Source organism: Falco naumanni, chromosome W (assembly GCF_017639655.2).
Source record: "Falco naumanni isolate bFalNau1 chromosome W, bFalNau1.pat, whole genome shotgun sequence".
Taxonomy (NCBI): Eukaryota; Metazoa; Chordata; class Aves; order Falconiformes; family Falconidae; genus Falco; species Falco naumanni.
This window is the reverse complement of record NC_054079.1, coordinates 22,656,336-22,678,840: the sequence shown is the minus strand read 5'-3', so window position 1 is coordinate 22,678,840 and position 22,505 is coordinate 22,656,336. Positions and strand designations below refer to the sequence as shown.

Below are 22,505 nucleotides of genomic sequence, written 5' to 3'. Positions count from 1 at the left end.
ATGGCAGGGTGTTTGCTGTTTGCCTGCAAAGGCTGATAGGTAAGAACACAGACTTAAAGCAACAAGTAGCAGATTTGCATTCAGGGTAAGAAAGAGTTAAAATAGAAGTGCTGCTGCAGAGGCAGGCCTGTGTAACCTGCAGAGCAGGAACAGCATCTCCTGCCCCGAACCCTTCTGCTGGTGAGGAGGAGGGGGTGGCTATTGCTGACAATTGAGCAGAAGGACCTGACAATGTCACCCCAATTGCTGCAGCATTTGCAGTACAACAGGACCGGTAACGGCCCCTCTAGGGCAGGGAATGGGTATGAGGAGAATAAAGGTGAATCTTTGATGGGAAATTTAGATGTTTGAAAGTTGGTTATGAAAGACTTGTCAGGATGATCTAATAGGACTAGATAAAGGTTCCGAGTTACTAGGTAAGCATGATTAAACTTCAGTTAAAAAAAAAATAATAAAAAATGTTACAGTTGTGGGAGCTGCTGGCCACCAGGAAAACATCCCGAAACCTTTAAAGTACAAACTAAGAAAACAAATAAGAATGCCAAATTCACCAACATCTTTGTTGGGATGAGATTTATTAGAACATCTAGACATTTAAAGAAGGAGAAATGAAACTAAAAGTTAAAAATGATCGCTTGTGGAGGAAAATCAATTTTTCTGAAGTGAAGAGCAGAGGAAGGCCAGCATTGTTTGTATGCCCCTTGGCATAGCAGGAGATTATCACTCAAAGCCTGCTGCTGCACTTCAGCAACCCTGGGGAAAGGGGACTTGGCTTCCTTTGAGTGTGTGGAGGTGCGTGTGGGAGCTGCTGCATGGTTTACACCTGTACCAAAAGCCACCTTCCCCCCCTCCAATAATGCAATTCATAAAAATAGCTGAAAGCAACTAAAAAGGAAAGAAAAGGACCAGGCAACAGGGATCCCTTTTTTGTGCAGCTCTGGAAGACAGAAGAAACTGAGATTGTTACCCTAACACAGCAGAAAAGGAAGGCAGGCATTTTAACTCTCCCAACGTCAAATGTTTCTTGTTTCCTTTGGGAGGTAAAGGACTTATTGTTTGAATCAGAAACACCTATTTTCCCTTCATATCTCTACATTATAGCTCTTAGGGTCATAGCAAAGGGACAAACTTCCCTTTCACCCTTACCTTCACTTTCAGCTTATATAATTTTCTAAGCCAAGACCAGTTTGTCCTGAGACTGCAAGACAAGGGAATGTTCAGCTTAAATTCAGATAACCCTGTAGGTAGTTTAGTCAGAAAGAACAGCAAGGGAAATTTTGCAAAATGGATTTGTATACCCAACATCCAGCCATAAGCGACGCTGAAATGACAGCTCCTTGGAAGACAATGGGGGGATGGCCAAGAGTTTACTGCAGAGCAGTCCAAACACACCTCGCTCCCAAATTTAGTCTCCTTTGGAGTCAGTTCCTCACCTTTGTTTGAAAGTCATATGTTCAAAAGGACTAGGCGTTGACCCAGGGGCAGATCCTCAGCTTGCTGGCTCCACCACTCCATCAGTGTAAGCACAATTTATGCTGGTGTCCCAGGCTTGTTGCAACCGCTACATCTCCTCAGGAACAAAGTGCTGAGCAGCAATGTAAATTCACTTCAGTGCTCCCACGTTTCTGCCACCATGAGAGATACTGTCTGCACAGCAAAGCAAGTCAGGCCAAAAGGCCCTGAGCTCAAGGTAACATAGAACAGCATAGTCCAACAAAGTTTCATACACCTTCTCCAGCTGGAATGAAATATGACAACTTGCTCATCTTGCACAGCTTCATCAGCCAAGAACACTGCAGTCATCAGAAAATATGCACAAGGTGTAATGAAAAGCCTTCCAAGAGGAAACAAGCATCTAGCTTCCAGGAGAGAAAGTGGGAGGACTTCAAAATCAATTAACATTCAAGCTGGAAAAAGAAACGTTTTAGTGCTGTGTGAATTATGTTTGAAAATATGCTTTAAAATATGCTACCTAGAGGGGAACCAACAACAGGCTGTATGACCAGGAAAACCAAGGTGGCATCACGCCAGAGAACATGACTGCAAAATGCTTAAGCACAGCTTATAGGATATTTAAAGAGAATTTTCCCTGAAAATATGTAGCAGTCCTGCAACATGCACATGAAAGTCCAGTCATCTTTTACTGCAGTAGCTCACCAGTCTAGAATTAATGCCATGGGTTGTGTTAACCTTTTTTGTTTCCTCAAAAGTGAATTACTGCCAGGCAAACAAAGGAGAAGCTTTATTTTCTTTTGGTGTTACCACTCAAGGGACAACACAAGGCTTCTTTAGGCAGCAGTGTGCTATGTAGTGGTAAACATCATGGCCTCCACACTTTAGAGGAGAAAAGTGAAGTCCAAAATGGGGCAAGACTGAGCTGACATGCTGTGTCACAGCAGCTACAGACCACAAGGCCTGCTTAAACAGGACATACAGGAAAGCCCCTGTCAGGTCTGGTCTGCAGCTGTATTCTCTGCACCAGTTTCTTTGAAGCACATCAGCAATAGTGTGCTAAAAAGAGAAATGGATTAAAGGAACAGAGAGTTGACTCTTCAGGGAAGATCCCTTTGGAAAAAGGGGCATTTTTTTGTTTGTTGACCTTGACAATATCCTTCTAAAAAGGTAATTTTGGTCAATCCCAGTTTTTAAATACTTTTTATCTTTAAAGGAAAATGTAAAATATGACAACAGGACAATGGGCATCATTTAGCAGTATCAGTTTTCGGTCTTTAGAGGAAAGTAATAAAAACTATCAGCATTTCAAAAAATAAATATGACTAACCATATGGAAAACAGGAATCAAATTCATCTTCAACAACATAGAAAGTTATAAATGCTGAAATGTTGCTGCGCAAGGTAGAGGTAGAGGTAAACCAGACTTTTCAGACCTAGACCAGTTTCAGATCTGCCCCCCTCCACGCACACACTCCCAAAAGTTCTCGTTGCCAATAATTTAATTTGAATCAGCCTGTCAGTCTCATCAACCTCAAACAGGTCTGTGTGCTCCTTGTAATGCTCTGAGCTGGAAAACTATTTCAGTTTTTGTAGGAATTAGTCGCTAAGCAACCTGCCCCCTGGTTTTGTGGCTTGTGCAGCAAGGAAAGAGGCAGGAAGCTGGATTTTAGCTACTACAAACCAATAAAACGCTCTCTGGATGATGCCTGCTAGGACAAGTAGATGATAGAGCCCTTTTAGGAATTGCAATAGTCCATCAGCTCCTCGGTGATGCACCCAGAGAACGTGCAATGCTGTGCCTTGAGTTCCTCCACTGGAGAGAGCATGGTCAGCAGAAACATCCCAAATCAATACGTACTCACTGTGGGGAGAGCCGATTGCCTTATACAGTATGTTGATACCAAAACTTCACATGGTAAGACACAACCCAAGAACCTTCTGTACAAATCAGCAAGTATCTCGACATAGTGAAATATAAAAACTAAAAACTGCACTGCACACGGATTTTCCAAACAAACTCAAGACAACTGAAGTCAGATCGTACAAAACATTAGTTAAAAAAATACCTTCTTGTATATTCTGAGAATAAGTGGAAAGAGTCTTTGTGCAAATGTTCAGCCTTGATCAAGCAGAGGACATAAAATTGTTGTAAACTCATCAGTTCATTTCTCATCTGCCGTATGCGCCCAGCGTTACCTATCTTCTGCAGTATCATTAGGGTTAGGAAATGAGTTTCTTCTGTAAATACCACCTTTCAAGTTTCACTGATGTACCATCAGGACACTACTGGTGTCATATCCCACAACTGTTAATACAATAAAATACGACAGCATAGTGAATAATGGTAAAAGTTAATAAAATACAGTATAAAAGTCAGATTTACATAATTTACACCTTATATTTTGCTTAAGAGAGGCTTTATGGTTAGAGGTGGATGCAGCAATGCTGAAGAAGTTTGAGCTTGTTTTCTAGCACTCACGTCAAACTGGTGGAGGTTGACCAGATGACATTCTGTATGTCACTATGCTTTACCCTTATGAGCCAGGTTCAGAGCTAACCTCAAGAGAAACAAAAACCCCCACACTATATTGCTAACTTGAATGATTAGCATACTCATAAGACATTGTGAGGGATTATTTTTTTTTAAATATTCAAGCTTTGTTATAAACTTAATTGTTATTTTAGCTTTTTTTAAATCTGGCCACACAAACTGAAATTTGCCATGTTGAAATAGAGTGTCTTCCCAGATGAAAAGCTACAGTGAGCCCCTGTCCCAGCCCCTTCAGGCAATAACTTCATAGATTAAGACCTCCTTGGTCATTATTTGGCATCAGTGAGAGGTCTCTGGGTGGAAGAAAGCAGGTAGGACATACCTGCAGACACGTGGGAGAGGAAGGGGAAATGAGATAGAGGAGCTAGAGCAATCTCCTAGCTCCTACCTTGATAACCTTGTCTGTCCCCGAGGTCAACAGCCATCCCCTGGTGGCATCAAAGTGTACGTGAACGATGTTGTGCTTACTGTCATGGAAAGTAGCTGTGGGTGCCCGCCTGAAGAAAGAAATCCAAAAATCAGCAAAGACTGACTGCAGGATTTTCCCCCCAAATGTTCTCTATTGAGGAAATAAGTATTTGAATGCTGATATAAGTCATTAATTCAGCAACCTCTCTGTAAACTCCACTTTAAGACCTTTCTGGCATGAGAGGAGCAGGGGTGGAGGGCTCTCTATCCCTCTCACTTTGGTAGTCACCACAGAGGCTTATCTTACTGAAAGAGCCGGGGGGCCACCCTACTGTGTTGCTCCCCTCCGGAGCCTCGCATCTGCCCAGGCCCTTCGAGATGCAGGAGTTTTGCCCCACTCCAGTGCAAGGCGGCTCAGTGCCTACACTTGCTCTTCATCCGTTATGGAGTCATGACAGCTATCACAGACCCGCACTTCGAACTCAAACCCCATCAGCGGGATGGAGGAGCGCTTGGAGCTGCATTTGCCGCACACAGCTTTCCCACACTTCCGGCAGTGATGCTGTAGGAGACAACATGCGGAAAGACATCTTCAGCTACAAACCCAGATCACCGCTCAGGTCCCACTGGCTCTACCATCTCACTCCAGCAAGACTCAACTGAGGCTGCAGCAAACAGGAAAGTGACTTCCAGGGAAGATGAAGGAGAACAGGCAAGGACTTCAGAATAAATGGGGCGTTTGGTGGGAAAATCTTACTTTTCTCACCCCTCCTTCACTACCTGGGGCAAGCAGCAGCTGATTACTAGCATGGACACTGGGAAGTGGCAGATAAAGTTCTACCCAGGCTAGGTGGACTCTACCTCCCTTCCAAGCTCCAGGATGACACCATACACCACCCAGAAAACGATCACTGCCTCCACCACTTGGCATCTGTGGATGTAGCTGTGAGTCAGGGCTTCTGTGTGTGACCTGTGTTACAAGGGGTTTTCAACAGGGTAGAAGGCAGAAGGAAGTCTAAGCTGTCCGCTTTTCATTAGTGCAGCTAGAGATGGGAGAACAGGCCAAAGAGCCCCACTACGCACCCAGGAGACCTGTCCCAGCCAGCTGAGCATTTGCTACAGGGCTGGGAGCTATAATTACCCCTGTCCCTGGGAATCTCACTTTAGGGGTGTAGGGGATGACACCACTACTCAACAGCACGTGATACATTAAAACATCTCCAGGCCAAGCTAGTAGAGGGTTACACTAGCACAGTGTCCTTCTGGAATCCCATCCCAGCCTCTAAGTATAAACATCTACCATCTAATCATCTTGGTCAACTCCTTTGTCGTTTTCAGCCCCATACACAAGAGTGTTTCTGCATTTTGACCCGCCTTGTGTTTTCTCATCCACTGGCTGTGTAGGACCACAAGGCTGCCTCACTAGCCACAGGACAGCCAGGCTCTGTGGTGATGAGCATTACCTAAAGAGAAGATGCTGCTGGGCTCTCCCCCAGACACCTGACTTCCCCAAGCTCCACGAGAACATCCCTTTCAGCATTTTTATGCCCTTCTCTCAAAAGTGTGCAATTCACAGCCCACTCCTGCTGGGCAAGAAAATGCAGCAGTGTGTTCCAAGAAGCCCAGTAAGCCTTTTCCAACACAGCCTGAGCAGTTACGGATGTTTACTCAACCTCATGGAAAACAGCTTTGGTTCCAGCACAGTCTCCAAAAATCAGCTGCAAATTTCTGTCTACATCACATCCAACTAACAATGAGCAAAATCCCACATGGGTAAAGCCATGGAAGGCCCAAAAACAATTTACTCAGCCCAAGACCTATTACATGCATTTGCTATTGAGACTGAATGCAAAGAAAAAAAATTAAAAAAAAAAAGGGGGAGAAATAGAAAAGGAGGGAAGGAAGGAAGAAAATAGAAGTGTGCTCCTTCTGATCACAAAATCAACCCTTATCAGAGAGGTCCCACTCAAGTGGAAGAACAAAGTGCAAGTTCTCACATCTTCAGGGGAAAAAAGGTTACTGACGCGCGGAATTAGACTCTATAACTCGAAAGTTATAAAGTAGGTATGTTTATTGCGCGCAGATGCACGGGGGATCGCTCCTCCACAAGCGTGCATACCCGAAGTGACAAACCATCTCACATTTATACAATGAAACAAATGAATATTCAATTAACGCCTATACATATTCGTTACCTAAACCCCGCTTCGTATGTTAATTAGCTTATCAGTCCGTTTCCTGGAATGTGGTGGTCTTGCAGGTTTGTAGGTGAGTCATGTTCTTGTGACCATCCCATCTTCTCCAGCAAGGAGACTTAGCACTCCCTCCCTCTAGATAGCATTGGAATATCTCTCATCCTTTTCTCATTCTTTTTTAAATAGCCCCTTTGTTAGAGGAAGAAGGGCAGGCGTCTCCTCAAAACTGTAGTTGTCTCCTCAGAGCTGTGTGCCTATGTGACCAGACACCGCACCCATGACCAGTCACCATACCCACATTCCTTGAGCAGACATATACAATCACAATCGATGTCCATTGTCCCCATTTCACACTATTTCTCCATATCAGTTACCATGGTCTATTATGAGAGAAAACCCTAATTGCATCATGCTAACACACCAAAGAATGCATACAAACCTGCCTGAGGCCTATTTTCTTACTGTCCCACATTTGCTTGAAGTCCAGAAGAACGGCTGGTCACATTTTTGACAGGAGTCACTATTCAGCCATTCAGGGGTCTGCAACACACACACACAAACACAAAGTGGGAGTGAGCAGCAACCAGAACAGCTTCCAGTGGAGCCTAGAGACAGAACAACAAAGATGTATTGTGGTGCAGTAATGTGGCCAACTAAACTCGAGTAAAAAACTCCTCATTTTCACAAGATGCCATTTTGACTGTTCCCTGGGATGTCTTTTTTGGCTCAGCTCTGAGCCTTGAAGGATACGGGAGGACCACTTCTCACCCAAATCATGAAGCACAGTTTGATTATAAGACCATAAACATAACCCAGGAACAAATAATCCTCCCCCACCTCTCCAAGTCAGGAATTAAGCATATAAAAAATACTCTGTCCTGTCTGGACAGCATTTACAATCTGCTGTTGCCTCTGGTGAGAGCTGGGGGCAATTAGTACTTCTAATAGCCAAGCTTCTAATGTGGAGGGAAGGGGAAGATATCTGAAATGCTGATGTGGTTGGGGTTTTTTTATTATTTCTTTCTTTCTTTAATACTTTAAGGACCATTCCTGCTGTCAGAGGTTATCTGGGCTACAAATCACACATAACGGGGAGAAACATGAGATTCACCTGAACAAGCCTAAAACCCAGAGCAGCCCTCTTCCCTGCTTTTACACAAAGATGATAGAAGGAAGGTCTTCTATTTCCTAACATGGTATGTAGCTTTGTACTCATGCTGTGAATGAAGTGGGCAAGAAGATTTAAAGAAAAACAAAACCAAACACAACCCAAAACTTTCTCCTGCGACCAGGTTTTGTTGTGCAGACCAGCATGGACCAGATGTTCTGTAGGGAAGCAAGTCTTGCCACACCCTGAAAGAGCTCAGAAGATGCCTGAAGTGGCAGAATGGCATGTGGAGGGGGCAGTCGATCTCCTCACATACATTTGGCTCCCCAACACTTGTATTGCACTGAGCTGCTGGGGGACACCCAGTGCACCTTCCCACAATGTTTAGGAAACCATCTGGTGGATATGAGGAAGAATCTTGGTTCTTGACCCATCTCCAGCTGGCTGTCAGTCTGTCTAACCTGGCCTAGCAAGAGCAACACTTCTTCCCAGCAGAAGACTTCTGCTCCTTTATCCACCCCACCAGGACAAGAGCTCAGCCCAAAGCTGGTGCTGGCAAGCGGGTCCATCCTGTCCCCACAGTGGGGCAGTCCCAGTCAGACCATGGCAGCCCTGCCAGCACTAGCTTGACACCACAGTGATCTCCCCCTGTCCTTATCCTGACCCATGAGCCTTTTGCTATACTTTCTCTCCCCTGTCCTCTTGAGAAGGGAAGTTATAGAGCACTTTTGGTGGGTACCCATCATTCAGCCAGGGTCAAACCACTACACCCACCCAACCCCACCATGAGATTAAATAAATACTATATAATGTTTAATATTTTGTGAGGAGGTGCTATTAGCAAACTACAGTTGTCTTATCAGAGCCATTGGCTTCTCATATGCTGCAACTTAAAGTGGCAAGAAACACAGCTAAGATTAAGAAATCAAAATAATACAAAAGCCAAAAATACAATGGCAAAGATAAGGTAAGGCTGATGGAAACTCTCAGCTCCCAGGATAGCTTTGACCCCCAGTAATAAAGCAACTGCCTGCTTCAGCTTCTCCTGCCAGTTATTCTGAAGGTAATTAATTCTGCTGGAGAAAATCCTTGTCTTTTCTACCCACAACAATCTTTCTGTTTAATGCCTACAGATTTACATCTGAGTGTCTAAGTTTTTATCTCATAAGCATCTGAACACTATAGATGAAGGTGACATTTTGCTTGTGGCAAGTAACCGCTTTGTAGTCAAGTAGAAACACAGCTGCTAGCATCTTTCAGATCTTGTTTTCTTACAGCTTTTTAAAAAACAGAGATGGAAAAAGAATCAAGGGCTAAAATGGCATAATTCACTCTAATGCAACCTCAATCTGACAGCATCAAAGTGAGTACTGAGCACACATCACATGGAGAAAACCCTTCAATATGGGCAAAAATACTAAAGCCAAAATCCAGAAGAAAATACTCTAGGACTCCAAACCACAGTTTGGTATTAAAATCTCAAAAGGTTCACATTTTGAAGATGGTTTAGCACCACGAACACCCTATTGCATTACTGATAACATGAACAAGCCCACATAGCCATAGTCAGAGAAAGCAGCACACCCGTTAGCACCTGCTGCTAAGCCCTCCTTTAGCTAATTATATTTCTCCTCCACTTTTTAAACCAGCCTTCTCACAGCATTGCCGCCCATTTTGCAACAAGCCAGTCTTAACTCTTACTGTAGCCCTTCAAAGGCAGCAAATAGTTTCATTTCAGGTTGAATTGCAGCAAAAAGGAAACATCTGTTGGGAAGGAGGAAGCTGCTCTGCTTTCCTTTCACTTTTGGAGCTGATGACATAATTGACCATTAGATTAGCAATTAAAAGGGAGCCAACTGGAATGCTAATTCCCATAAAAAAGGGAGCTCAGTTCCTGCCTATGCCTATTTCAGTAGTTCTCTTAAATCCAATTTTCCACTTAGCTTTCCCCCTTGCTCAAGGGAGACATACATGACCCAGGGAGGCCAAAACCCCTAAGAACCAGAAAACCTGGTGAAAGCCCACACTGCCAAAAGCCTTGCTCAGACCTACCCACCCTGGGGCCTCGGGATGCTTTCCTACCTTCTGCAGGAACAGGGCAGAGGCTTGCCATGACTCACGTTACCAGGATTTGCCATGCTGCCGAGCAGGGCTGATGCCTGACTCACTTAGCAAAGTGCTCGCTCCCCCTCTCTGAGTCAGGTCTCAGAAATTGCCGAGCGGAGGCTGCTCCCACAGCACCAAAGACCTGGGGTGTGCTTTTGAACCCACTTACATTTGTTGGCTGTGCAGCACAAAAGCCATTAGGAGCATGTGGGTGAAATCTTGCTGTCTGGATCAGCAAAGTCATCATTTACACCACTTCTATGTGGTTACACCAGAGGGAAGCAAGACCAAGTAGCAGGTGAGATTGAAGCCCTAGTTAAATGTTTTTTTAGCAAGAACAGGAAAAAAAATGGGGTTACAGGTTTCCAGAGGTGACAAAGAGCTTTGTTTTGTTTTCTTAAAAACCCTTAATAATTATCCACCCGTCCATTTACCTCTGTATTGATAATATTTCTCATGATGTACTGAAAAACAAAGCAGAGAATTTCACAATAACCTCCTTAGAAGATGTCTTTCAGAGCAGTAATGTGAAGGGTAAGAGCCATTTAGCAGCCTACTTAATACACATTTTCTGCCAATCTCCCCTGTACCATATTATGAAAGGAGCAGCATAATTGCTGTATAACAACTGGAGTATGTCCAAAAAAAACATTTTTAAAGCCTGAAATGATCTTGTTCAGGTTAAAAGTTACACATTTTGGAAAGCCTCTTCTTGCCAAGACTGTTTCAGATCAAACTGACAATAACTGAGCATCTACCTCCTGCCTCTCGACGTCCATGTTCCAAATGACGATTCCCCCATCTGCACCACAGGAGATGAGTTGCCGAGTGTGGTGAGCATAGGAGAGACTGGACTTTATCACTGAAAAAGAAACAAAACAGTTACGAATCAACCATCTATAGCTTGTACACAAGTAAGCATAGAATATACAATAAGGCAGTACAAAGCCATTTGTTTGGCTATATGTTTCCCTCCTCTCCTCACCATACACGGCATCCATTGGATGCAGATCAGGCTTTGCTATCCAACTTGGACCAGAACCAAAGTGTTGCTCATCTGGGCAGCATCCACAAAGCCAAAGACCTGTTCTGATAACTGTTTTTGCTGTTACTGAGATGGGAGGTCCCAGCTGCACTGGGAAAGCTAAACAGAGCTGCAGCTCTGGATCTCTCTGAAGGCACATCTGGATGCATAAACGCAGGTCTGATAAGGTACCTTCTTATCAGAAAGCCAGTAACAACTTTGTTTTCATAAATCTCTACAACATCTAGGAATGAAGCACTGAGAAACCACTGAAGATTTTGTTAGCACTAACAAGCATAGAGAATTAAAAAAACTATATAGGAATCACTAAATTGTTCCTAAGCCTTCTCAAGGTAATGTTGAAGATTTATGTGCTTGTGATTCTTCTAAGGAAAAAGTAACATAGGGAAAATTATTCAGTTTAAAGCCCCAAAGCTGGGCTCAGTTCCTCATAAAAGAAAGAAAATCAGGCCTCATCCCAAGCTATTTACAACCTGGTAAACAAAGACCATGTAACGCTATTATGGAAAAAACAAAGTTACAAAGTGAGAGTAACTGAGCATACAGAGGCTGGAAACAACCCACAACATTTGATTTTCTTTGCTGCCATCACTGGTCTTGTCTACCTAAAGGACTTCCACACTAACGCATTTGCTTGTGCACATGGCTGCTCCTGTTACCGAAATCTCGGAATGAAGAACTTATCGACACCAACGTGATGTAGATAAGCAGACACTTCTTTATTGACGGCCGGGTGCGTGAGCGAGTCCTCTCACGATCAACGCACACCAGGTCCCAAAATCAGATTCCATATATAGAACTTATTCATACATATTCATTAAGTATTCATGCATAACCATGATATTTCCCGTAAATCATTAACATACTCTCCTCCCATATCCGATTCTGCGCGGTAAAGGTTAGAAAGATCTAGAAATGGGTCTGGGGTACGATTTGGGTAGGTGGTATATGAGTCGGTGGTCACGATCTCCCCCTGCCGGAATTACCTTTTATTAAAGTTCACGGTTTCTTGGCAGGCACCTACAAGCTGTTCCAGTCAACTCTCCCCGGTTTCCATTAATCTCATATTCTGACATTTCAATACACTTCTACATACAGAAGACTGGTCAAATACAAAGAAACCTTTCAAACCCTAAAGTTATTACCTAAGTTTTAACAATGGTTCTAGCCCCTTCTTCTTCTAGCCTTGGTACAAGACGTACAGAAGATCTCATAGCAGCTTTTACTGTGCAACTATAAGTTTCGTTAAAATATTTCTTATCCTTCTATTTTTCAATTTTATAAAATGATTTTATAAAATCAATTAATCAATCAAATAAAGTCAATCAATCTTGACTTATTAACAAATTGATAACATTTCCCCCCTTTGAAAGTGTTGAAAATCATTATTTCAATACTTTCACATTATTCATATATCTTTTGTTTCAACATATTTTGGTGATGGATCATGTCTTGATAAAATAGTTGGTACTTCTCTCATAATCATACGATTGACTGCAATTCTACTGGTAAACTGTTTCTTCAAACATGCATATACTAGCATGCTCATCAAAAAGACAATTAATAACAGAAACAAAGTTTTAATTATAGATTGTATCCAAGAGCTCAAATTCCATCCCAGTTTGCTAAAAATTTTCCCAAGCCAATCTTCTGACATATCCTTTTGAATTGCTTCAGTTTCTTTTTCAATTTTTCCTAATAGGTCTAGATCATGTTCCACATCCTGAGTGACATTTGGAATGTGGATACAACAGTGGTCCAATTTATCCTTGAGATATCCACATACTCCATGTTCTTTAAGTAGGAGCATATCTAGTGCCATTCTATTTGTAAAGTCATTCTGGAGGTCGCCTGTAATTATATATTCAATTCCTTAAACCCCTTTTTGGTAACGTTTGCTAATTTTTCCACTTGACCAGTTAACTGATAGAGCCATGCTCTGTTTCTATATGAAGCTATAGGATTTAAAAGTGATTCAAGTGCCCAACCAGTTTTCACTCCTGTAAATGGTTCATTCCAAATATCATCATTTATCTCAGTTCTCTTTATTCGTTTCAATTCTAAATTATCTAGAGATCCTTTAAATGGTGATTTCTTCCAAATCGGACACAATGTTGGCATGCCTAAAGTAATTTGTTTCACCTTACCATCTAATGGTAAATGTGTGGTCCAGGTTCCATCACTTAATGCCCAAACTAAATGTCCTGGACTTTGAATAGTAGTTTTACTACAACTAAACAAAGTTCCTTTCGTAACTGTAAAAGTGCTGGTTAAATTGAGAGTGTTCTTAAGACCTCGACAAAAACAACCATATTTTAAAACAGTGGCCTACGGAGGAATTCTTTGGATTACTAAGTCTGCATTACTGCAATCATACACTTTTTCACATTTCCACCATGGCACTATTTGATTTTCCTTCTCTCCCGATGAAGCTGACCTATCATTGACCCAGGGTAATACTGAAAAAACTTTTCCATCCCAGGTAAAACACCAAGAAGTTCTTGCCATATACTGAAAATGGGAAAATATGGACATAGACCATATAGAGTCCCATTGTTCTACTAATTGGGTACCTTGGCCAGTTTTATTACACTTCCATTTCATGATACTTCTGCTCACATTGGTTTTAAGTTGTTCATCATAAGAACACCATCCTAACTGGGGATTTGGACCCCCAGGAAGAAGAACTTGAGCTATGGCACTAGGTCGGGATCCTGTTATAAAATCATAATTCAATAGTTTGGTGGTTGTTTTTTTTTACAATCTGTTTCTTTACCTGGTGACTTCCACTGTTTTCTAATAACCTTTACTTGTTCATACCATTGAGTTACTGGCCTTTGTTCACAATAGGTGGTTTCATTTTTATGTTCCAGATTAGTCAGATTCATAGTTAAAATTCCCCATGGAATAGATTCACCTTGCCCTCGGTATTGGCAAACAAGCAGTGATCTGCATGACATTTTGTAAATTGGCAAATTCTTTAGTCAATCCTACCATCAAATTTTCCTCAGCCATTTGTTTGGGAATTTCAATCACTTGTTCTGTTTCTACTTGTCTTTTGTTCCTGTCCACCAAGCCGGCCCATGATCCCACCAACGCTACCGACCAAAATAAAATCCAATATAAAAATTAGACATGTTTCAGTGTCAATTTTAAAGTCTCTGGGTCACGATTGACAATCTTCCATGGAGTAGGTGCTTTCTTCACTCGAGTATAATGTATCCAAGCATCTGATTCTGCAATCTTGATAGCTGTAAAAGTGGTTAGCAGTATCTGGAAAGGTCCTCTCCAGTGACATGCGGAAAGCAGACTCCACGATCTGTAAGATTGTAAAGTAGGTATGTTTATTCAGCGCTGGGCAGCACGGGGGAGTAGTCCTGCCAAAACCGTGCGCGCCTAACACGAAAACTTGCTCTGTTTTTATAAGACAACTCATTACATATTCATAATATGATGTAATACGCCTATACATATGCATTACCTATCCCCGCTTTGTATTAAAATTAGTTCTGCAAGTCATTTCCATATCTCTCTCCCGACTGAGTTTGCGCAGTGTCCCCTGGTGGTGGTCGTCAGGGGTCCTGAGGATGAAGGCAGGTGAGTCTTCCTCGTGACCCCCACATCTGGCGCAGGCTCAGTAACGTCCTGCTCTTTGTCCAAACCACAGAACCAGCTTTGGCTTGTTCTTGCAAGGTTGTAATCTTTCTTTGGACTTATATGGTCATAAAGCTGGACTGATGTGGTCATGAAGCCCTTTACTCCCGTACACCTTATCACAGTACCCAAGCAAAGCATGTAAGATTTGGCAAACAGCTTAAATTTTACAACTTTTACCCTAAACAGCTAAACAGACTATTACAATTGTTAAACTCTACCCTATCTCTTACCCCCCCCCTCTCTCACCAGCACTCCTGCAAAGATTCGGAGGTCCAGGTCTTCACATAGACATAGTCTCCTGGTTGGAAATCATGCACTGAATTTTCCAGGGGTAAAGGTCTATTCCAAATTACTACACTCCAAATCGCAGCCAAAGTTTTCCTTAGAAAAAGCAAATAGTTATACACATCTTGTTTTCCTTTTACATGTATGTTTAGATTTGGTTCTAGAGACTCATATGGTTTTCCATATAATAATTCATAAGCACTGACTGAGGTTCCACTCTTTGGCTGTACCCTGATTCATAATAATGCCAATGAAAGTGCCTGAGGCCACTTTAGACTGGTTTCTTGACAAATTTTACTTATTTGTCGTTTCAAAGTTTGATTCATCCTTTGCACTTTCCCACTAGATTGTGGTCTCCAAGACACATGTAAATCCCAATTAATACCCAATACTTTGCTAACACTTTGGACTACTTCAGCAACAAAGTGTGGACCTCTGTCAGAGGAAATTCCAATAGGAACTCCAAATCTCGGAATTATTTCTTGTAATAACCACTTTACAACCTCTTTTTGCTTGTGTGGTGCGACAGGGAAGGGCTTCTGGCCATCCTGTGAAAGTATCAACCCTTACCAGGATGTACCGGTACCCATTTTGTCTAGGTAACTCTGAAAAATCTACTTGCCAATAATCTCCAGGTTCTGTACCAGATTTCAGTCTACCCATTTGAACCTTTTTCTTAATCACTGGATTATTTTTCAAACATACTTCACACTTTGCAGTTACCATTTTAGCTATTCCCAACATCTTAACTGATATTCCTTGCTTTCGTAAAGATGTTACTAAGGCTTCTGCTCCCCAGTGACATTCTTGATGTCTCGTTTGAATTATCTCTCTCATCACAAGAGGTGGAATTACTACCTGTCCATTAGGAGTTATCCACCATCCAGCTAAGTTTTCTTAGCATTTAATAACTGACCCAATTTGTCATCTTCCTCTGAATATCTCGGTTTTTCCCTAGGAAGGGTTACTGTTTTAGAAGGAATTATTGCCATTTGCAATGCTTGTTTCTTTGCTACCTTTTTTTCTCTCTCTCTTTTTTTTTTTTTTTTTTTTCTGTTCTATCAGCTAAATTATTCCCAGCTATTATTTTTGTATTCCCAATCTGGTGTGCCTTACAGTGCATGATTGCTACTTGATCTGGCTTTTGAACTGCTTGCAATAATCGTAAAATTTCTGTTTGATGCTTAATGTTTGATCCTTGAGAGGACAATAACCCCCTCTCTTTCCACAAAGCTCCATGGACATGCACTACCCCAAAGGCATATTTTGAATCAGTCCAGATATTTACTCTCTTGTCTTTGCTTATCTCTAAGGCTCAAATTAAAGCAATGAGTTCTGCCTTTTGGGCTGATGTGGTACTCGCCAATGCTCCTGCTTCTATAACTGTAGTCTCTGTTGTTACCGCATATCCGGCGTATAGGACTCCTTGTTCCATAAAGCTGCTTCCATCAGTATACAGTTCCCAGTCTGGTTGCTCCAATGGCACATCCTTCAGATCTTCACGACTGGAATAAACATACTCGATGGTAGCCAAGCAATCATGTTCCAGCCGTCCTTCTTCCTGTATGGAACTTAAAAACACTGCAGGATTTACCAGGTTAGTTGTCTTTAGAATCACATCATCCTGTTTAGTCAATACCACCTGGTATTTCATCATTCGGCTGGGGGACAGCCAATGTCCCCCCTTCTGTTCTAGGACAGTTAATCACCATGTGTGGAACATAGACTGTTATTGTTCTTCCCAAAGTCAATTTCCAAGCTTCTTGTATGAGCATCACTGTTGCGGCCACTGCTCGAAGGCAGTTTGGCCACCCTTTACTCACTGTGTCCAGTTGTTTAGAGAAATATCTGACTGGTCGTTTCCAGCTTCCTATCCTCTGGGTTAACACGCCCAGTGCAAGGTGTTGTCTTTCATGAACAAACAACTGGAAATCTTTGGTTAGATCCGGCAGTCCCAAGGCAGGTGCAGACATTAGGGCACGTTTCAACTCTACAAAAGCCTTTTGTTGTTGTGGGCCCCATACAAAGGGAGAGTTCTTTTGGGCCTCGTACAGCGGTTTAGCTATTAGCCCATAGTTCATGATCCAAAGGCGACACCACCCAGTCATTCCCAAAAATGCTCTGAGTTCATGAATATTTCTCAGCTCAGGTATACCACAAATAGCTTCTTTGTGATTTTTTCCTAATTGTCGTTGTCCTTTTAAAATCTCAAAGCCGAGATATATCACAGTCTGGCAGGCTATCTGGGCTTTCTTCCTGGATACCTTATACCCATTTAGTCCCAGGAAATTCAAAAGGTCAATAGTCACCTGTATACAAATAAATCTTTCTTCTGTAGCAATCAATATATCATCCACATATTGTAAAAATAAATGTCCAGGTCTTGGTTTGTCCTGTTTCCAGATTCCAAATTCCTTTGCTAAATGATTTCCAAAAATAGTTGGACTGTTTTTAAATCCTTGGGGTAATCTAGTCCATGTCAGCTGCATCTTTTGCCCGGTTTGAGGATTTTCCCATTCAAAAGCAAACAGTTTTCTGCTTTCCTTTTCCAAAGGTATACAAAAGAAAGCATCTTTTAAATCAAGCACTGTAAACCACTGATAATTCTCCCTCAATGCTATTAACAGTGTATAAGGGTTTGCTACTACAGGATAAATATCCTTAACTATTTGATTTACTGCTCTCAAGTCTTGTACCAGTCTATATTCACCCGAAGGTTTTCTGACTGGTAAAATAGGAGTATTATACTCAGATTCACATTCTTCCAAAATTTTATACTCCAAAAATTTATCAATCAATTTCTTCAATTCCTGTCTCACTTCCGGTTTGATTGGATATTGTTTAATTCTCACTGTTCCTGTGCCTTCCTTCAAATCTATTTTAACAGGTTCTGCTAGTTTCAATTTACCAGGAATATTTGTTTCCCATACAGTAGGGATCACTGCCAAATCCACCTCCGGTGGAATTTCTTGCTCCTTTACCTTTTCTTGTATCATCAGGATTTCTCCCGTTTTTGACTCAGGTATTTTCAAGAAAAGTTCTCCTTCGTCAAAAACAATCTGTGCATTTAATTTGGATAACAAATCTCTTCCTAATAAGGGTATTGGACATTCTGGTACATACAAAAATTCATGTGTAATTATCTTATTTCCAAATTTCAAATCCAGGGGTTGCAGGAATGGCCTGTTTTTGTTCCAGTTTTTCCTTTACAGGTATTTAATAAAAAAATGTCGCTCCTGTATCCACTCCCAACCTCACAATTTAAACAACATTTTTTTTCCCACTTTCTTATTATCAGAAGTTATAGCCATTACCAAATTATCTCTAATAGTTAGCTTACATTCATCCTGCCAATCCTTTCTTTGTCTTAAATAAAAACACAAATCCACATCTGGCATTTTATTCCATTTCCCTTCTCTTTTACAATACAGCATTAACTGCAAAATAGTGTTATAATTCAGTGTCCCATTCGTGGGCCACTTTTCCTGATCATCCAATATATACAGAGGCCACCAATTATTACCATACTCAAATTATTACAATACTCAATCATCTGGCTCTTTTGCAGATCATCCTGTAAATTTCCCCAATGTGCCAATAAACATCCCAACAAAGAATTTTTCAAGATTTTGTCATTTACAGCAAGATTACCCATGCTTTTACTTTTAAACAACCGAGTTAACTTAGTTGCCATGGTGTAATTACTCACAGTACAATACACAATTATTCAACTCTGTCACTCCGATCCGCGGATCCACACTCCACACTCGCTTTCGTTCTCAATTATACGTCTCACCCTTACAGCCACACTCACACTTTCCCACAGTTACTTTAAACAAACATATAACACAATATTGTACCTCTTAATTTTCTTCTTAATACACAAACTCACAAAACAACAAAAACCCCCAAAAACTTCTTCTAACTTCTTGTTAGAGGCACAGCCTTAGAGAACACTATAGCATATAGTTTCTCTTGTCTACACTTTTGTCCAACCCTGCAATAGCTTTCGCTTATGTCTTACGGGCAGACTCCTAGTCCAACCCTGCGCAGCTTTCACCGCGTCTGACAGGCAGACTTACTCAGTGGGACTCCAATCCACTGGTGGGACTCCATCCCACTCCTTACCATATACTTATTATAGTGGGAGTCCTACCCACTTCCTCTAGTGCACTTACTTACTTACTTTAGTGGGACTCCAACCCACTTACTACAATTAAAAAAAAGAAGTGTCTTACCAAAAATCCAGGGAACGTCACGAAGAGCCTTACGGATCGGGGATCGATGGGTATCCCCGAGAAATCCTCGGTGCCGGCTGGAACCGATCAGGTCCCCGACTCCTCCGGTCTCCTTCAGCGAGGTCCCATCTGGGGTGCCAAAATTGTTACCGAAATCTCGGAATGAAGAACTTATCGACACCAATGTGATGTAGATAAGCAGACACTTCTTTATTGACGGCCGGGTGCATGAGCGAGTCCTCTCACGATCAACGCACGCCAGGTCTCAAAATCAGACACCATATATAGAACTTATTCATACATATTCATTAAGTATTCATGCATAACCATGATATTTCCCGTAAATCATTAACATATTCTCCTCCTATATCCGATTCTGCGCAGTAGAGCTTAGAAAGGTCTAGAAATGGGTCTGGGGTACGATTTGGGTAGGTGGTATATGAGTCGGTGGTCGCAATCTCCCCCTGCCGGAATTACCTTTTACTAAAGTTCACGGTTTCTTGGCAGGCACCTACAAGCTGTTCCAGTCAACTCTCCCCGGTTTCCATTAATCTCATATTCTGACATTTCAATACACTTCTACATACAGAAGACTGGTCAAATACAAAGACACCTTTCAAACCCTAAAGTTATTACCTAAGTTTTAACAATGGTTCTAGCCCCTTCTTCTTCTAGCCTTGGTACAAGACGTACAGAAGATCTCATAGCAGCTTTTACTGTGCAACTATAAGTTTCGTTAAAATATTTCTTATCCTTCTATTTTTCAATTTTATAAAATGATTTTATAAAATCAATTAATCAACCAAATAAAGTCAATCAATCTTAACTTATTAAGAAATCGATAACACTCCTCCAGAGGGAAACACATTTATGGGACAGTTTGGTACAACACAGCCTGCCTTCACAGCACCTGCCTGCCAACGCCAGTGGCACCTTCAGCTGAAACATTTCTTAGTCCCTGTTGTCCTTAGGAGCAGGTCTCTATGCTTTACAGTGCCAGCCAACAGCCATGCTACAGATTAAGATCCAGAGGCTAACTTCGTATTAGGAGAACTAATTTCCACAGCAATAAGTCTAGCAGTGGTGCATTGGCAAGCACCACTGGTAGGGTACAAGGGTGATCTGGGAATTTCAGCAAAAGCTCTGCAGTGCTCTGAAATCCAAGCAGCATCCAAATCACTCTGCAGAGCGCAGCATCACTCAAAATAAACTTACGAATATGTAAGAAACTGTTAGACCAAAACCACCATGGGATTTTGCCTCTCCAGACCTGACCCTGGCACACAAGGCTGGGAGGTCACTGCAATTAGAGCCATGCTGATCTCTACTCAAAGCCTAGCACACGCTTAATCTTTTTCAAAGACATTTACTACAGTAAGCAAATTTGAGGTCTGTACATGCAAAGATGAAGTATCTTTGCATTGAGGAGATAGTGAAGGCCCCTATGGGTAAAGCACGTTAACTTGAATTCAGGCTGCAGGTAAAGTGGCATGGAAAAAGTTAGCACGGAGGAAAAAGGGACCAATTGTCCAAGCCTGATGCTTCCTCTAGGGGAAGAAAAGATCTTGACACCTAAAAAGCGAGAGAATTTCCCTGCAGCTGTTCCCACTTGAGGACCCTCCTCTTTGCAACAAAGGTGCAGGCTCTGACATAACACATTTGGGACTACAGATACTGTGCTTTCCTTCACCACCCTTTGCAGACTCTCAAACCAGCCTGTGGGCCCAGTGCTGAAAAACTTACTATAAGCAACTTACTCCTGTTGTATAAGGACCACAGGGAGTCACACATACAAGCTTGAGGCTTATGAAGACTGTAACCTTTGGGCTGTTTTGTTTCCACATGTGGCTTCTGCCTTTAGCTTTTCTCCCATAAAAACAGGAGGAAGGGCTTTGAACTTACTTATGTCCTTGCAACTCGATGGCTGTTCCTTTTCTTCCTCCAATATCCCACATTATAATGGAATGATCAGAACTACCCGAGAATAAAACTTGCTGTATTGGGTCCCAACAGAAAGCAGTGACACCACCTGAAACAGGAGATGCACACAACAGTCATTTCATTACAGAAAGTGGAAGGCAGGATTGTAGCTAAATATATATATAAAGATACAACAAAAAAAACATGGAGATGGAGTGATTAAAACGCAGCACTCGGCAAAGGCCATGCAGCCACTGTGCTTGCCAGCTGAAAGCTAACAGCCTAGAAAGCCTATTGAAGCCCCACCCTGCTCTTCTGCAAGCAGAAGGCTATGCTGTCACTCACATAGATGAATCCACTGAGCAGTAAAGCATAGAAGGATGGTCACTGTGTGACTACACAGCTTTTCCCCTCCATCATTCCCAGGACATCACAAGAGAGAAGCAAGTGTGGAATACTATGGGCATCTTTACTGTATCCTAGTGAGAGGACTGAACTACCTTGTGCTGCCTTGTGATTGAGCTGTCAGTGGTCAGTCAGAGAGGAGGGATATGAAGAGAAAATGCTGAGAAACGACCATCATTTCTTCTGGTAGATGGCAGGATCACATCCCAGGATTGCTGTTTTTAAAGTGTGATGGGGCACAAGTCCCAGCAGTGAAACAAGCAGTTAGTGCCTCCAAGATGTGCCTACTCCACTTGGGCAAAAATGCCTACCAGTATGGGTCTTTGTGGAACATCCTGTTCCCCTCAGAATTACCACTACTTGTTCTAGTCTCATGCTGCTTTAAGTAGCAGCTACTGATGGTGGTGTTTTTCTGCCATAGAAGTTTTCTGATCAAAAGTCTATCACTCTGGGTTTTACCAATAAAGAATAAGCTTCCCCGAGCTGCAGTGACAGTTTAAGGTCTATTTCCCTTTCATGCTATGCATTGACAGAAGCCACCCTAGGGTTTCACAGCAGAGTCAAACCACCGCAACACGGAGCACAGATGAAGAACAAAATTCAGTCTCCTCCTGAGGCCTTACCTGTGTGTCCCTTAAATGTCATAACAAGGCTGCAGGACTCTTGCTCTAGTTTGAGTATGGTCACTTGCCCAGAGTGATCACCAACAAACACATGCCGAGTTTCCACATCAAATCTGATAGATAAATGCTGAGGAAAATATATTGCTTACACAAGCTTTGCATTCCTTTCATGACTTGTTAATTTAACACGAGTATACTACAACCTCGTGAATAGTGCTCCACTCTCAAGGAAGTATTCAGAGTATACTTTTAGGCACCAAGTTCATACCTGTTCATATTAATAGTACAGTCTCCCTGAGTAAACAAGAGTGAGGAAGAAAACACAATTTGTTTTTGTTATGAAACACCTTTGTTACCGAAATCTCGGAATGAAAAACTTATCGACACCAATGTGATGTAGATAAGCAGACACTTCTTTATTAACAGCCGGGTGCGTGAGCGAGTCCTCTCACGATCAACGCACACCAGGTCTCAAAATTAGACACCATATATAGAACTTATTCATACAT

General features: G+C 42.0%; 1 protein-coding gene across 1 annotated transcript in view; it reads right to left on the bottom strand.

Annotated features, from left to right (window-relative positions):
- Positions 1 to 1,355: 1,355 nt before the first annotated feature.
- The window catches only part of LOC121080437 (WD repeat and FYVE domain-containing protein 2-like), a gene marked incomplete at its 5' end in the record, with an annotated part of 94,407 nt that continues 73,257 nt past the window's right edge, over positions 1,356 to 22,505 (bottom strand). The window contains 9 exon segments of the mRNA XM_040578457.1: positions 1,356 to 1,907; positions 3,522 to 3,760; positions 4,395 to 4,976; positions 7,049 to 7,092; positions 7,095 to 7,149; positions 10,582 to 10,672; positions 10,674 to 10,685; positions 20,951 to 21,077; positions 21,997 to 22,109. Of these exon segments, the coding sequence (XP_040434391.1) occupies positions 4,836 to 4,976; positions 7,049 to 7,092; positions 7,095 to 7,149; positions 10,582 to 10,672; positions 10,674 to 10,685; positions 20,951 to 21,077; positions 21,997 to 22,109 (583 nt within the window).